The following is a 16,219-nucleotide window of genomic DNA, read 5'->3' as shown; positions in this document are numbered from 1 at the left end:
CAACAGCAGACTTATTTGTATTTCAGTAAAAAAAGGCAAGGGAGCACGTCTCCTTGTAACTGGCTTCTTCTCCACCTCATGTCCTTTCCTACCCTCTATCTGAAATCTCTGAGTTGGTTTCATGGGGAGTCAAAGGGCACAAAACATACTTTTCTTGCTTGGTCCACTAAGCCTATCATAGCTTGGATTCTGGAGACAACATTCTTGAGTTCACATGCCAACTGTAACACTGACTTGCAACAGTGACTACTTATGACATCTTCTGGCAACTCACCTAACTATCCAAGTCTTAGTATCGCTCTCTGTAAAATAAGGCAAAAACAGTAAGTACTTCGTAGGAGGATCAGAGAGAAGGCATGGGAGGGCTGGGCACACAGCAAGCATTCTAGTCAGTATTCGTTAAATATCAACAAGAGTAGTAATAAGTACACTCTTTCGCCATTGAGTTCTTTATGTCTGTTATTAGCCCCTGCCCTGAGATCTGTTCTTTCTTATCCCTTCACCTAACCTGAGCAGTAGTATAGGTATCCAATCCTCCACTGAGTCCTACAGTAGATTCTAACCATAAGACCCAACACACATAAGAAGATTTCAGGGGGGTAAAAGTCTCTATTTCTCCTTAAGAATCCCAATAATGCTTGAATCGATGGGGAGGAGGAGACTGGCACTCTCCAGCTGAGCTTTTGTTTTCGTTTTTTTTTGCGGTACGCGGGCCTCTCACTGCTGTGGCCTCTCCCTTTGCGGAGCACAGGCTCCGGACGCACAGGCTCAGCGGCCATGGCTCATGGGCCCAGCTGCTCCACGGCAGGTGGGATCTTCCCGGACTGGGGCACGAACCCGTGTCCCCTGCATCGGCAGGTGGACTCTCAACCACTGCGCCACCAGGGAAGCCCTCCAGCTAAGCTTTTGAAGGAGACAAAGAGACTGGTAACTGGGCCTGCTTTGGAATCCTCCATAACTCTCAGAAAGTGAAATAAACCCATGAAGAGCTGAGAATTCTCTTGATAATCCAGCCCATATCTCTTTCTCTTCTGAATAATTTAAATTCTCCACTTTGTTCGGTTAAATCAAAGATCACAGTTTACGTGAAGGTAGAAAGACACGCAGAAGAACGAAACAATGCCTAAGGTATGCAATCCTGTCTGTGGGATTAGGGGAATTTCCTGAGGAAGGAGACACAACAAAAGCACCCATTTTGCAGATGGTTTGACCAGCATTTCTGACAACTTTCTTTCCTTTGCACCAGAAGACAGCACACACATGTCATTCATATTACATACTCTCCACCATTGAGGGCCTCCTTGGACTCAGGAAGGCATGAAGGAACAGTGCTCCAAGCTCAGAGTGCTATTTAATTGTGACTCTCATCATCACCGTTACTACAGATCTGTCATCGGAAATGCTCTCGGCTATCACTGAGAGCATGGGGCGTTATGAAGATGACACTTCCATGTTTTGTATTCTCAACATTAAAAACCAGTTTGGCTCACCAAGTGAGCAGCGGGTGTCAAGCCAATTATATAACTTTTTAGAACACTAATAGGATCTCCCACTGAGCCAACTGGGAGGGGGAAAGAAATACAACACTAATTTTTATCTGCGCCTCAGCAAACGGATCTCCTCCAGCCGGTTGATGTGGCCATTAATAAAAATGACCTGAAAGGCTTCCTACGAACTAGAGCCTCAATCTGGCTGCCACACAGCTGTGTATGTGAAAGACTTGGAGTTGGTATCAAAGTTGGCTGTTGATGATTCAAGCTTGTTCTGGGAACCTCCTGTGCCCAGAAGCTTATTCATGCTTTTGACTGGTTACGGATGAAAAAATGATTCCCACTCTTGAGGAGTTTTAAAAGCTGGAAATAAGGATGCCTGTGATGATGGTCTCCCTTTGCTTGGGATGCATAAAGACTTGATTTCATTTCACTCCAGTTATCTTACATGTGATCACCAGCATGCTTTCTTACAGACTCTTGTTAATGTTAGAATAATAAAGTAATATTACTACTTTTGCAATTCTAAAATATCCTAATGGGTAGTTCTTGAAAGCAAACCAGAGAGAAGAGTTTGATCCTTTCTTACCTTGCCCTCCCTTTCTTCTGACAAAAATAACATAGGTAAAAATATGCATCAAATATGTAATTCTTTCAACTTCAAACAATATTTTACAGGCCATTTAACTGAGAAGATGTGATCAAATGTATCTGGGTGAGTTTTAAATGAGGCAAGCAGAGAAATTCACTCATTCAACTCAGATACACATAGAGGACACATGTAGGCAACGTGGAGTCTTGGGAGGAGAGAGCATACAGAGACAAAATGATGAACAGACTGTGCCCAGTGGGTTTACGACCAGTCACAGCATTCAGAGCTGGAGAGAAACTCTACAGGTGAGTGAGCTGAGGTGCATCAAAGGTGTCTGATGTGCTGTCCTTAAGAGAATTCCCATCTCAGATGTTGGGACCAGGAATACCTCTTACTTTACCTTCCAAATGCCTACCGCATTCTGCTACTCTCCATCCCTACCACCCTCTCCTTAAACACACACACTTAAACAGCAAGGGAACTGCTACTACTATGAAGGCAGCAGTGACAGAACGGAGGTCATCCGCAGACTTCACATTTCCTAAAATAAAGTGGCAAATAAATGCTCAAGCACAGAGAAAATTCAGATGTCTCAAGCTAGGAAGAAAATGACTAAGGAATTTCAATATCCCTTTGCGGGTTTCTTACGTAAAAACAGACAAGGGCAGGTTGACCAAAGATCAGTGCATAACTTCAGAATATTTTTTCTGTGAGATTAGCCCAGATGTGTGTGGCTACTGTGCCATGAGCAAAACTGCGGTACTGTGAAGGCTGCACAGGGGAAGGACTCGCTGCCCGGTGGCAAGAGGATGAACAAGACTCACAGAGTGGGCTCCCCACCCTCGCCCATTCCAGTACTTGTTAGTCATTTGGAGGTTACACTCCAGGACTCCGTCAGAGTCAGAAACATGTCACCATGTGCCTTTGTGGGAAAACAGATGCCATATTGTTTTCTCCGTGGCATCAGGCAAGCCTAAAGATTCTGGCCCTAGAGTTGAGAGCTCTGCTAAGCTCTGTCTGAAACTGGGCTTACTGTTCTTAAGTGGAGCAAAACTGTTTACCCATATCAACAGACAACAGGCTCAGGAGCAGAGATTTTAAGGGGAGAGGGTGACATATAGTTCCAGGCTTATCTGGGTATCTCTGTCTGGTTGAGCGCTCGGAAGAGCAGTACCCCCTGGATGCTCATAAGTCAAGGGCTTCCCACAGATGCCCTGCTTCTGCTTCCTAAAGGCCCGCAGGGAAACCTAGCCACTAGATTCCTACTGCCCACTATAGAGGAAGGGTGAGGGCAAGAGCACGCACACTGTCTTTTTAGGGAAAAGTTAGGAAAGGAGAGGGAACAAAGAGACTGCTATGGAGAAGCTGCTCCTCCACATTTCGTTATTAAAGGGATAAGGTGAGAGCACTCAATGATCGCTGGACTTCAGCAGGTAAATCGCTAAGAACAGATAAGTTCGGAATAACCTAATTTCTTTTCTTTGCTATTTTAATAAACTTTTCAATTTCAAGGGAAAGACTTAGGCTTGCTCTGTTAAGACTAAAACACATTTTGGAAGATGGTGTGAATTCTTTCAGGGTAATAATAGAAATTTCAATTTCTTCTTATTAAGGGGTAAGTTATTTTACTGGGCTTGGACAACCTATAGCAATCAAATGGTCTTTTCATGCCCTCCCTGACTTTGTCTACCTGGGGATTTTGAGATTTAGCTCAACAGAAATGCAAACTAAAAATCCAATTACTACTTTTTTAATCTACCAAATTAAATTAGCAAAGCGTGAAACGCTCGCAAAGATACAGTCCGTTAGACTTTCTTTCACTGCTATTGGGAATATAGATTGATACTCTCTTCTGAGAAGGTTGTTTGGCAATATGTTTACAAAATTTCAAAAATACCCCTTGATCTACCAATTCTACATCTATGGATTTGACATACAAAATGAGAAAGTTGACAGTTTTCTGTATAAGGCCAGTCTTTACAGCATTTTGGTTCTAACAAAAATCTGGAACCAAATAAAATCCCCAATGATAGGGAGATAGTTAAATAAACTGCAGTGGAATAACCACAGGATGCAATATTATGTAGCTATTAAAATGTTGTCTGTAAAGGATTTTTAATGACATGAGAAAATCGATCTAATGTAATATTAAAAGCAGTATTAAAAGCAGAAAACAAAACTGCATATGTAGCATAACTGGAACAACAAAAAAATATATGTGCAGAGTAAAAGAAGTAAAGGAAATACACCAAAACCTTAATTGCGCTTATCTCTGAGTGATGGGTAATCATTTTCTTCTTTATAATCTTCTGCATTTTTCCATTTTCCTCTAATGAACGTGTATTACTTTTATAATGCAGGGGGGAAAAAAATCTCTTTAAACGATCCACTAAGATTTGAAAGAGAAGATGTGCTACAAGGACTCATCATCATTTGGGTAAAAAAGACTTAAAAGAAAAGGCAGAACTGAGCTCAAACTTAAAAAATAAAAGCAACAACTAGGTAGGTATTTTTGGTCACCAATGGAAAAAAACAGTGAAATAGGGATCCTTGAGTGAGGTTGAGATGATAATCTAAAAACAATTGGAGGAATGTTACCTGAAGCTAGGTTACAAAGCCATGTCTATGGCAATAATTAAAAACACATACGCAAGCAGGGAGATAGTGCTTGAAAGAAAGACACCAACATGTAGGTGTATGGTTTAGATGGGAAACAATCTTTCAGTTTATTCTTTTGAACCCTCCCCCCCAAACATTATTTTTATTATGACAAATAAACTTTTGACAAATGTTCAGCTCATCGAACAAATGAGGCTGTAACTGTGTTATCTGTAAGAACAACAAAGATGAGAATTGACCTTTACCTTACACCATACACAAAAATTAACTTAAAACATCCACAGACCTAACTGTAAAAGCTAAAATGATAAAACTTCTGGAGAAAAACATAGGGGAAGAACAAGAAAATATCTGCAGCCTTGAGGTAAGAATTTTACCTTGAGGTAAACAGTTATTCAAAGAAGCACAAACCATTAATAAATTGAACTTTTTATCAAGATTTAAAACTTTTTTTAAAGGACACTATTAAGAAACCAAAAAGCAAGCCAAAGTATGAGAGAATATAATCACAATACATATATTTGTCAGAGGACATATTCAGGATATACAAAGGATTCCTACAACTCAGTAATAAAAAGACAATTCAATAAAATATTGACACAAGATTTTAAAAGATATACAAATGGCTATTAAACACATGAAAAGATGCTCAGTGCCCCTAATCAGAGAATGAAAATTGAGACCATAATGAGATCCCACTACGCACCTATGGCTAAAATTTAGAAGACTGACCATACCATACAGCAGGGCTGTAGTGGAACTAGAACTCGCATATACTGCTGATGGAGTACAAAATGGAAAATCCACTTAATGAGAACTGTTTTCGCAGTTCCTTAAAAAGTTAAACAGAAACCCACCATCTGACCTGGCTGTTCTACAACTAGGTATTTTCCCAAGAGAAATCCAAATACAGTCCACATTAAGATTTGTATATGGATGTCCATAGCGGCATTACTCATAATAGTAAAAAAAAAAAAAAAAAAAGGGGGGGGGGGACAAATGTTCATAAGTAGGTGAGTGAATAAACAAAGTGAGGTATATCCATAAAATGAAATACTACCCAGCAATAAAAGGGAGTGAACTGTTTATACATGCAACACGCGTGAATATCAAAATAATTAAGCTGAGTGAAAAGAGCTTTCTTTTAGTACATGGCACCTGCTACCTGATAAAGGTGCACAGGTCCCATACACGTGCCCCCTTAAATTTTATGTATAATCGAAATGGAAAACACAATATATCTCCTAATATAACCTAACATCGATTTCACTCTCAGAAGGGATTCTTTCCAATTTCTCTTTCATTAATACGCCTAAATAATGCCTTGGTTTTTAAATTTCGTGCTGTCATGCCCTTTTAACACAGCATAGAGGAAGGTAAGAATCTGCTTCATTTATCCTTTTAACAAGTGTTTTAATAAGCTCTTCTAATGACAGGAATGTGTGAGGCACAGAACATACAGAGATTAACAAAACAGACCTATAGTCATGGTGACTAAAGTTAATCTAGATAACTAAAGCTAATAATACTGTATTGTATACCTGAAAGTTGATAAGAGTAGATCCTGAAAGTTCTCATCACAAGAAAAAAATTGTAACTATGTGTGGTGACGGATGTTAACTAGACTTCCTGTGGTGATCATTTTGCAACACAAATATTGAATCATTATGCTCCACGCCTATAACTAATATAATGTGTATGTTAATTATATCTCAATAAGAAAATAAAGTGAATGTTGATCATATACACAGTTGAATGCTTAGTTAAGCATTTAATTTAATTTAAATTAAAAAAACAGACCTGGTCCTTGTCTGCCTGGAGCTTACTGCTTGGTAGGACGAAGCCAGGATTGAAATCACTAGAGTCTCCCAGAGCAGATGATTCTTTTGATTTTGTTTAAAAAAAAAAAAAAAGGATTCTAAAACCAACATGGAGTGTTTGTGACGAACATTTGCTAACGCTAAAATAAAAAACATGCAATCCTTCCGACCCTCCAGCAAAACTCTTGGAGATGTATTGAAACCACAGCATTTAATATAATCAAAGTTCTAAAGGATGTACCTTAGGCTTATAGAAGAGGAAGCCATTAATCACATCTACTTGTGAAATAATTTTGCTCAAGTTAAAAACACTTCTTCTGTATTGTACGGTTCAGAATCATGGGGTATAAATTGAATACTTGGGGGAAAGTATTAGAGGCCTTTTGTTCCTTCTCTGCAGCAGGTTTGCAAACGAGGACTCCTCCATATGGGTGCTGTACAAATCAGCTTCTTGAATATTCCTATGAGAATGGCAACAGTGCTAGTTGCACATCTAATATCTATACATAAGAATTTCCTTTGAACAATGCACTGCAAAGGAGCACTCTGGTTGTCATACTCTTAACTTGGACTAACTGCTATCCTCTCCCTGCCAAAAGTATCTCCTTAACTTCCCTAAGCTCAGGGCCCTCTCTGAGTTGATGAGCAGAAAGAATATAAACCTGAACCTGGTTTAGCCCCTGAAGAGATAACTTTATGCTGTAATTCAAAGAGGACAAGCCCTTGACTTATAAGGAGGGTCTATCTAAGAAAAAAACAATTCAACAACACTTTTTGCAAAAATACAGGAAGTCGAGTTTTCTGCTCTGTTATCCAAGGTTCTTTATAGAAAGAACCATGAGATGAATTTCTCTTGAATTTAGTTCCAAGCAAAAGCTTACCTCTCTATAATCTTTTAATGGTACAGGTTTACTTTTATCGGGAAAGGAGAACTACATAGACCACTATAATTTCCTGGTTGCTAAGAAGTTGAGACCTAAATTTACCTCTCACTGGTTGTAATTATATCACTTTGGGTTCCTGGTCCAATTCTCTTTCCACTCTCAAAATAGTTTTAAAATCTCATTTTAGTTTCATTTTATTTCTCCTACTTGATGTCTTCCTATTTTAAGCTATCTCAAGTCTTCTCTGGAAAAAAGGCAAGGTAGAAATAAGAAGTCATTCCTGTATATCATGTGATTAAACCAACACTTGAGTTCTGGTACCTCTAAATATCTTTTTGGCACATTACTCCAATCCCCCTTTTCCAAGTCACTATTCAATACGCTGTTTTCCATGAACATCACAAAGCTCCTCTAGTTAAGTAACTCTTGCTTGGTTTAAAATGACACAATTTAAAAGTTTTTTTTTTCTCACAACGTTTACTCCCCCATTTCTAACAGGGGACATACTCTCAAAACATATTATGTAGAACATGTGGGCCTATTCATAATTTTACATGAATTACATGTCCAAGTCCACCAGCACTCCTTCCACAGAGAACCTGGGGACTGGCCCGTGTGGGATGTTTCTGTTCTCTGACAAAGGAGGACACGGATCCAGAGAGGAAAGTAGAGGGGAGAATTAGGCAGGAACCAAAAGCAACTCAGGAAGGAAGTCCAAGGGGCTCACCAAAACCAGATCAGCCAAAAGTAAGTTGAGAAGCCAGAGTGTGACCTAGGACTCTGGGAATGGAGTCAGGGAAGAAAGCAGTAGACCTAGAGCCAATGGGGATGGATCCTGGGCAAAGGCCTACAGTGGACACCACTGACTGAAGCTTATGGGGCTTCAGTGGGCGCCTGGCTTCAGCGTTTAAATGCATGGGTTTTACTGGAGGATTTTAAATCTCTCTTCATGCATCCTGGCTTGAATCGGTGCTTACATCCTTCACTGCTCCATTTTTCACAAATACCTAATTGTTTCAATGAGCAATAAGCAGAAGTTGAAACTGCAAAGGGGTCAAATGCACAGAACTTATTTTCTGAACACTTATGGCAGTTTCCATACATCTGTTCTGCCACTGCATTAATATCACCCCATCGATCTACCTAACTACCTACCTATCTATCATCTACCTACCTACCTATCGAAGAGTTCTCTCTAGAAATCGCCTTTGCACATAGCCTATACTCCATGGTAGAAGTGAGCAATCTTCCTTTTGCACATTCAAAACAGCAAACAAATATGTTATGACATAATTCATATTTCAAGTCAGGTTAAAAGAGTTCAAAGGTAGGGGTTACAATGGAGCCTGGACATTCACAGAAAGACAATAATAACAGTAACAACAGGTTATAAGCATTCTAATTCTAGCTCCCTGCTTTCTAATCGAGGAGACCTGTGGCGTCTACGAAGGGTTTCTGAGCATCAGCAAACCCACTTAAACTGCATGCAAAATGCTGTTAAATGTTAAATATGCACATTGGGGTGGAGGGGGGAGCAGCCCATAGCTTGAATCTGATTTTTAAGTCTATAAACATCCCCCAAAATGGTTAAGAGCTATTACCCTTTCGACCCCTCTGGCCCCCACTGCCCAACTCCACCTAATCAATCTGCAACTACAGAATCCTGACCACAAATACAAAACATAGCTCAAAGGCCACTTTCTACTCAGAAACCAGAGTACGTTTCCATTTATCTTTTGGCTTGTTTTATTCATTTCTGTCTCCCTAGCACAGTGCTTGACATATGGTGAAAATGAAAAAAAGAAAAACAATTGAGTAAATAGATTTAATTAATCTGAGGAGTTCTACTTATTAGTCACTGATAGCAAAGAACCACTCACCAATAACTAATAGTGATAAGCCTAATCTGGAGGCCGATGAGTCCTCATTTTTTAATTGAAAATGAATATAAACCATAGTAATAGGAGCAATTAAGTGTGTATGTACAGAAAAGAGGCAAACAAACAATCCCCTAGATATAACTAAACAATATTTCCCTGCTTGATTATGTTGTGTTGCAGCTGTTTCTAAACCTTAAGCCATGGAAGCAATGCAAATGTGGATTTTCCCTGCAAATTCTCCTTGCAACAGTGAGGCAGCAAGAAGGGGTACATGAGCTTACAATGAAGTCAAAGCACAAAGCAGGCCCAACTTTTCACCACCGTCAAAGATACGGGCCACTGCTAACACCACCACAGTCCTTTTGCAATCCTTTCCCTGGTTTCTTCCCCGACCTCTGTCAAAAGCACATCCTGGAGGATGAACCAAGATGGCGGAGTAGAAGGACGTGCTCTCACTCCCTCTTGAGAGAACACCAGAATCACAACTAGCTGCTGGACAGTCATCGACAGGCAGACACTGGAACTCATCAAAAAAGATACCCCACATCCAAAGACAAAAGAGAAGCCACAATGAGATGGTAGGAGGAGTGCAATCACAGTAAAATCAAATCCCATAACTGGCGGGTGGGTGACGCACAGACTGGAGAACACTTATACCACAGAAGTCCACCCACTGGAGTGAATGTTCTGAGCCCCACGTCAGGGTTCTCAACCTGGGGGCCCGGCAACGGGAGGAGGAATTCCTAGAGAATCAGACATTGAAGCCCAGTGGGAATTGATTGCAGGACTTCAACAGAACTGGAGGAATCATAGACTCCACTCTTGGAGGGCACACGCAAAGTAGTGTGCGCATTGGGACCCAGGGGAAGGAGCAGTGACACCATAAAGACTGAACCAGACCTACCTGCTAGTGTTGGAGGATCTCCTGCAGAGGGAGGGAGTGGCTCTGTTTCACCATGGGGACAAGGACACTGGCAACAGAAGTTCTAGGAAGTACTCCTTGGTGTGAGCCCTCCCAGAGTCTGCCATTAGCCCCACCAAAAAGCAAAGGCAGGCTCCAGTGTTGGCCTGCCTCAGGCCAAACAACCAACAGGGAGGGAACCCAGCCCCACCCATCAACAGTAAAGTGGATTAAAGTTTTACTGAGCTCTGCCCACCAGAGCAACAGTCAGCTCTACCCACCACCAGTCCCTCCCATCAAGCCTCTTAGATAGCCTCATCCACCAGAGGGCACACAGCAGAAGCAAGAAGAACTACAATCCAGCAGCCTGTGGAACAAAAACCACATTCACAGAAAGACAGACAAGATGAAAAGGCAGAGGGCTATATACCAGATGAAAGAACAAGACAAAACCCCAGAAAAAAAGCTAAATGAAGTGGAGATAGGCAACCTTCCAGAAAAAGAATTCAGAATAATGAAAGTGAAGATGATCCAGGACCTCGGAAAAAGAATGGAGGCAAAGATCGAGAAGATGCAAGAAATGTTTAACAAAGACCTAGAAGAATTAAAGAACAAACAGAGATGAACAATAAAATAACTGAAATGAAAGCTACACTAGAAGGCATCAACAGCAGAATACCAGAGGCAGAAGAATGGATAAGTGACCTGGAAGACAGAATGGTGAAATTCACTGCTACGCAACAGACTAAAGAAAAAAGGATGAAAGGAAATGAAGACAGCCTAAGAGACCTCTGGGACAACATTAAACACAACAACATTTGCATTATAGGGGTCACAGAAGGAGAAAAGAGAGAGAAAGAACCAGAGAAAATATTTGAAGAGATTATAGTCAAAAACTTCCCTAACACGGGAAAGGAAATAGCCACCCAAGTCCAGGAAGCGCAGCGAGTCCCATAGAAGATAAACCCAAGGAGAAACATGCCAAGACACACAGTAATCAAATTGGCAAAAACTAAAGACAAAGAAAAATTATTGAAAGCAGCAAGGGAAAAATGACAAATAACATACAAGGGAAGTCCCATAAGGTTAACAGCTGATTTCTCAGCAGAAACTCTACAAGCCAGAAGGGAGTGGCATGATATACTAAAAGTGATGAAAGGCAACAACCTACAACCAAGATTACTCTACCCAGCAAGGATCTCATTCAGATTCAATGAAGAAATCAAAAGCTTTACAGACAAGCAAAAGCTAACAGAACACAGCACCACCAAACCAGCTGTACAACAAATGCTAAAGGAACTTCTCTAAGTGGGAAACACAAGAGAATAAAAGGACCTACAAAAACAAACCCAAAGCAATTAAGAAAATGGTCATAGGAACATACATATCGATAAGTACCTTAAACGTGAATGGATTAAATGCTCCAACCAAAAGACACAGGCTCACTGAATGGATACAAAAACAAGTCCCATATATATGCTGTCTACAAGAGACCCACTTCAGACCTAAGGACACATACAAAATGAAAGTGAGGGGATGGAAAAAGATATACCATGCAAATGGAAATCAAAAGACAGCTGGAGTAGCAATACTCATATCAGATAAAATAGACTTTAAAATAAAGAATGTTACAAGAGACAAGGAAGGACACTACATAATGATCAAGGGATGAATCTAAGAAGAAGATATAACAATTATAAATATATCTGCACCCAACATAGGAACACCTCAATACATAAGGCAACTGCTAACAGCTATAAAAGAGGAAATCGACAGTAACACAATAATAGTGGGGGACTTTAACACCTCACATACACCGAAGGACAGATCATCCAAAAGGAAAATAAATAAACAGAAGTTTTAAATTACACAATAGACCACATAGATTTAATTGATATTTATAGGACATTCCATCCAAAAACAGCAGATTACACTTTCTTCTCAGGTGCACACGGAACATTCTCCAGGACAGATCACATCGGGGTCACAAATCAAGCCTCAGTAAATTTTAGAAAACTGAAATCATATCAAGCATTTTTTCTGACCACAACGCTATGAGATTAGAAAAACGTAAAAAACACAAACACATCGAGGCTAAACAATACGTTACTAAGTAACCAAGAGATCACTGAAGAAATCAGACGAAATCAAAAAATACCTAGAGATAAATGACAATGAAAATACGACGATCCAAAACCTATGGGACGCAGCAACAGCAGTTCTAAGAGGGAAGTTTATAGCTATACAGGCCTACCTCAAGAAATAAGAAAAATCTCAAATAAACAGTCTAACCTTACACCTAAAGTAACTAGAGAAAGAAGAACAAACAAAACCCAACGTTAGCAGAAGGAAAGAAATCATAAAGATCAGAGCAGAAATAAATGAAATAGAAACAAAGAAAACAACAGCAGAGATAAATAAAACTAAAAGCTGGTTCTTTGAGAAGATAAACAAAATTGATAAACCATTAGCAAGACTCATCAAGAAAAAGAGGGAGAGGACTCAAATCAATAAAGTTAGAAATGAAAAAGGAGAAGTTACAACAGACACTGCAGGAATACAAAGCATCCTAAGAGACTACTACAAGCAACTCTATGCCAATAAAATGGACAACCTGGAAGAAATGGACAAATTCTTAGAAAGGTATAACCTTCCAAGATTGAACCAGGAAGGAATAGAAAATATGAACAGACAAATCACAACTAATGAAATTGAAACTGTGATTAAAAATCTTCCAACAAGCAAAAATCCAGGACGAGATGGCTTCACAGGTGAATTCTATCAAACATTTAGAGAAGAGCTAACACCCATCCTTCTCAAACTCTTCCAAAAAATTGCAGAGGAAGGAACACTCCCAAACTCATTCTATGAGGCCACCATCGCCCTGATACCAAAACCAGACAAAGGTACTACAAAAAAAGAAAATTACAGACCACTATCACTGAATATAGATGCAAAAATCCTCAACAAAATACTAGCAAACAGCATCCAACAACACATTAAAAGGATCATACACCATGACCAAGTGGGATTTATCCCAGGGATGCAAGAATTCTTCAATATACACAAATTAAAAAATGTGATACACCATGCTAACAAGTTGAAGAATAAAAACCATATGATCATCTCAACAGATGCAGAAAAGGCTTTTGAGAAAATTTAACACCCATTTGTGATAAAAACTGCCCAGAAAGTGGGCAGGGAGGGAATCCACCTCAACATAATGAAGGCCATATACGACACACCCACAGCCAACATCGTTCTCAATGGTGAAAAACTGAAAGCATTTCCTCTAAGATCAGGAACGAGGCAAGGATGTCCACTCTCACCACTATCATTCAACATACTTTTGGAAGTCCTAGCCACGGCAATCAGAGAAGAAAAAGAAATAAAAAGGAACACATATTGGAAAAGAAAAAGTGAAACTGTCACTGTTTGCAGATGACATCATACTATACATATAGAATCCTAAAAATGCCACCATAAAACTACTAGAGGTAATCAATGAATGTGGTAAAGTTGCAGGATAGAAAATTAATGCACAGAAATCTCTCGCATTCCTATACACTAATGATGAAAAATATGAAACAGAAATTAAGGAAACACTGCCATTTACCACTGCAACAAAAAGAATAAAATGCCTAGGAATAAACCTACCTAGGGAGACAAAAGACCGGTATGCAGAAAACTATAAGACACTGATGAAGGAAGTTAAGGATGATACAAACAGATGGAGAGATATACCATGTTCTTGGATTGGAAGAATCAATACTGAGAAAATGACTATACTACCCAAAGCAATCTACAGATTCAATGCAATCCCTATCAAATTACCAATGGCATTTTTTACAGAGCTAGAACAAAAAATCTTAAAATTTCTATGGAGACACAAAGGACCCCGAATAGCCAAAGCAGTCTTGAGGGAAAAAAATGGAGCTGGAGGAATCAGACTCCCTGGCTTCAGACTATACTACAAAGTTACAGTAATCAAGACAATATGGTACTGGCACAAAAACAGACATATACATCAATGGAACAGGATAGAAAGCCCAGATATAAACCCACGCACCTATGGTCAACTAACCTAAGACAAAGGAGGCAAGGATATACGATGGAGAAAAGACAGTCTCTTCAATAAGTGGTGCTGGGAAAACTGGACAGCTACATGTAAAAGAATGAAATTAGAACACTCCCTAACACCATACACAAAAGTAAACTCAAAATGGATTAGAGACCTAAACGTAAGACCGGACACTATCAAACTCTTAGAGGAAAACACAGGAAGAACACTCTTTCACATAAATCACAGCAAGATATTTTTTGATCCACCTCCTAGAGTAATGGAAACAAAAGCAAAAATAAACAAATGGGACCTAATGAAACTTCAAAGCTTTTGCAAAGCAAAGGAAATCATAAACAAGACGAAAAGACAACCGTCAGAATGGGAGAAAGTATTTGCAAACGAATCAACAGAGAAAGGATTAATCTCCAAAATATATAAACATCTCATGCAGCTCAATATTAAAAAAACAAACAACCCAATCCAAAAATGGGCTGTAGACATTTCTCCAAGGAGGATATACAGATGGCCAAAAGCACATGAAACGTTGCTCAACATCACTAATTATTAGAGAAATGCAAATCAAAACTACAATGAGGTACCTCCTCACACCAGTTAGAATGGTCGTCATCAGAAAATCTATAATCAACAAATGCTGGAGAGGGTGTGGAGAAAAGGGAACCCTCTTGCACTGCTGGTGGGAATGTAAATTGATGCAGCCACTATGGAGAACAGTATGGAGGTTCCTTAAAAAACTAAAAATTCAATTACCATATGATCCAGCTATCCCACTACTGGGCATATACCCAGAGAAAACCATAATTCAAAAAGACACATGCACCCCATTGTTCATTGCAGCACTATTTACAACTGTCAGGTCATGGAAGCAACCTAAATGCCCATTGACAGACGAATGGATAAAGAAGTTATGGTACATATATACAATGGAATATTACTCAGCCGTAAAAAGGAACGAAACTGAGTCATTTGTTGAGATGCGGATGGATCTAGAGACTGTCATAGAGAGTGAAGTCAGAAAGAGAAAAACAAATATCGTATATTAAATAAAAATGGTATAGTTGAACTGGTTTGCAGGGCACAAGTTGAGACACAGATGTAGAGAACAAACGTATGGACACCAAGGGGGGAAAACCGTGGCTGGGTGGGGATAGTGGTGTGCTGAATTGGGCAATTGGGATTGACATGTATACACTGATGTGTATAAAACTGATGACCAATAAGAACCTGCAGTATAGACAAGCAAACAAACAAAACAACTAATACTAAACTTTCTTTGGGTTATTTGTATGGAATGTTAATATAAGTGTTTCAGACATTACATGAAATTTCTAAAAATCTTATATTTTCTGGTATAATGTTATGTCATAATTCTAGTTATTACTTTAAAATGTATATCTCAGAAATAACTAAATTTCCTTGTCAACTGAATTATTACGAACTTTCATCAAATCTTTAACCGTGGTCATTTTTAAATCTTTTGTCATTTACAGACAGTTCTGTGTGAAGTCTGATGCTTTTGCAAATATGTTCCTATAAAAGGGTTTCATCTTCAAGGAATTCATGGAAAAGACTCCAACAAGTACAGGTTTCTGGTAACTGACTATACTGCTGAACTGAATGAATAAGCATTTTCAGAACTCTAATGGAAAACTGATGAATTCATAAAAGTGCTAACAAAAGATCAAGATAAAAAAAATTAATTACATGGGAGTGAGTGAACTGATGAGGATGATTATAATTTTTGTGACTTTGTTTGAATTAAAAAAAATTTGTATTCTCTATTCATTTATTCATTACATATATTTAAACTGTTAACCATGTTATCAAAATTTATAAATTTGATATTTAATTTATTTAATCTTATATGAGGATGATTTGTTAAAGTCAACAACTATTTATTTTTCTTGTCATTATTTTAGGTTCTGTTTTATGTATCTGAGAGGAATTTATTT

General features: G+C 39.0%; 1 protein-coding gene across 12 annotated transcripts in view; it reads right to left on the bottom strand.

The window, feature by feature from the left end:
• STK39 (serine/threonine kinase 39) overlaps positions 1-16,219 on the bottom strand; it is a 319,210-nt gene that overhangs the window by 87,159 nt on the left and 215,832 nt on the right. For 2 of the 12 annotated variants that reach the window (XM_089916733.1, XM_089916735.1), the window contains one exon: positions 6,592-16,219. This exon is cut by the window's right edge and continues 23,652 nt beyond it. The exons of 9 other annotated variants lie outside the window; for them this stretch is intronic. Coding sequence is in view for 1 of the 3 variants with exons in the window: in XM_089916734.1 (XP_089772860.1) it covers positions 6,560-6,584 (25 nt within the window). In the remaining 2 variants the exon portion in view is untranslated. One more of the 12 variants, XM_089916734.1, reaches the window with a different exon arrangement.

The sequence above is a fragment of the Delphinapterus leucas genome, chromosome 8 (assembly GCF_059928025.1).
Source record: "Delphinapterus leucas isolate spDelLeu-1000000601 "Yukka" chromosome 8, BTC_Dleu_Yukka2, whole genome shotgun sequence".
Lineage (NCBI taxonomy): Eukaryota > Metazoa > Chordata > Mammalia > Artiodactyla > Monodontidae > Delphinapterus > Delphinapterus leucas.
This window is presented reverse-complemented; position numbering and strand designations above follow the sequence as displayed.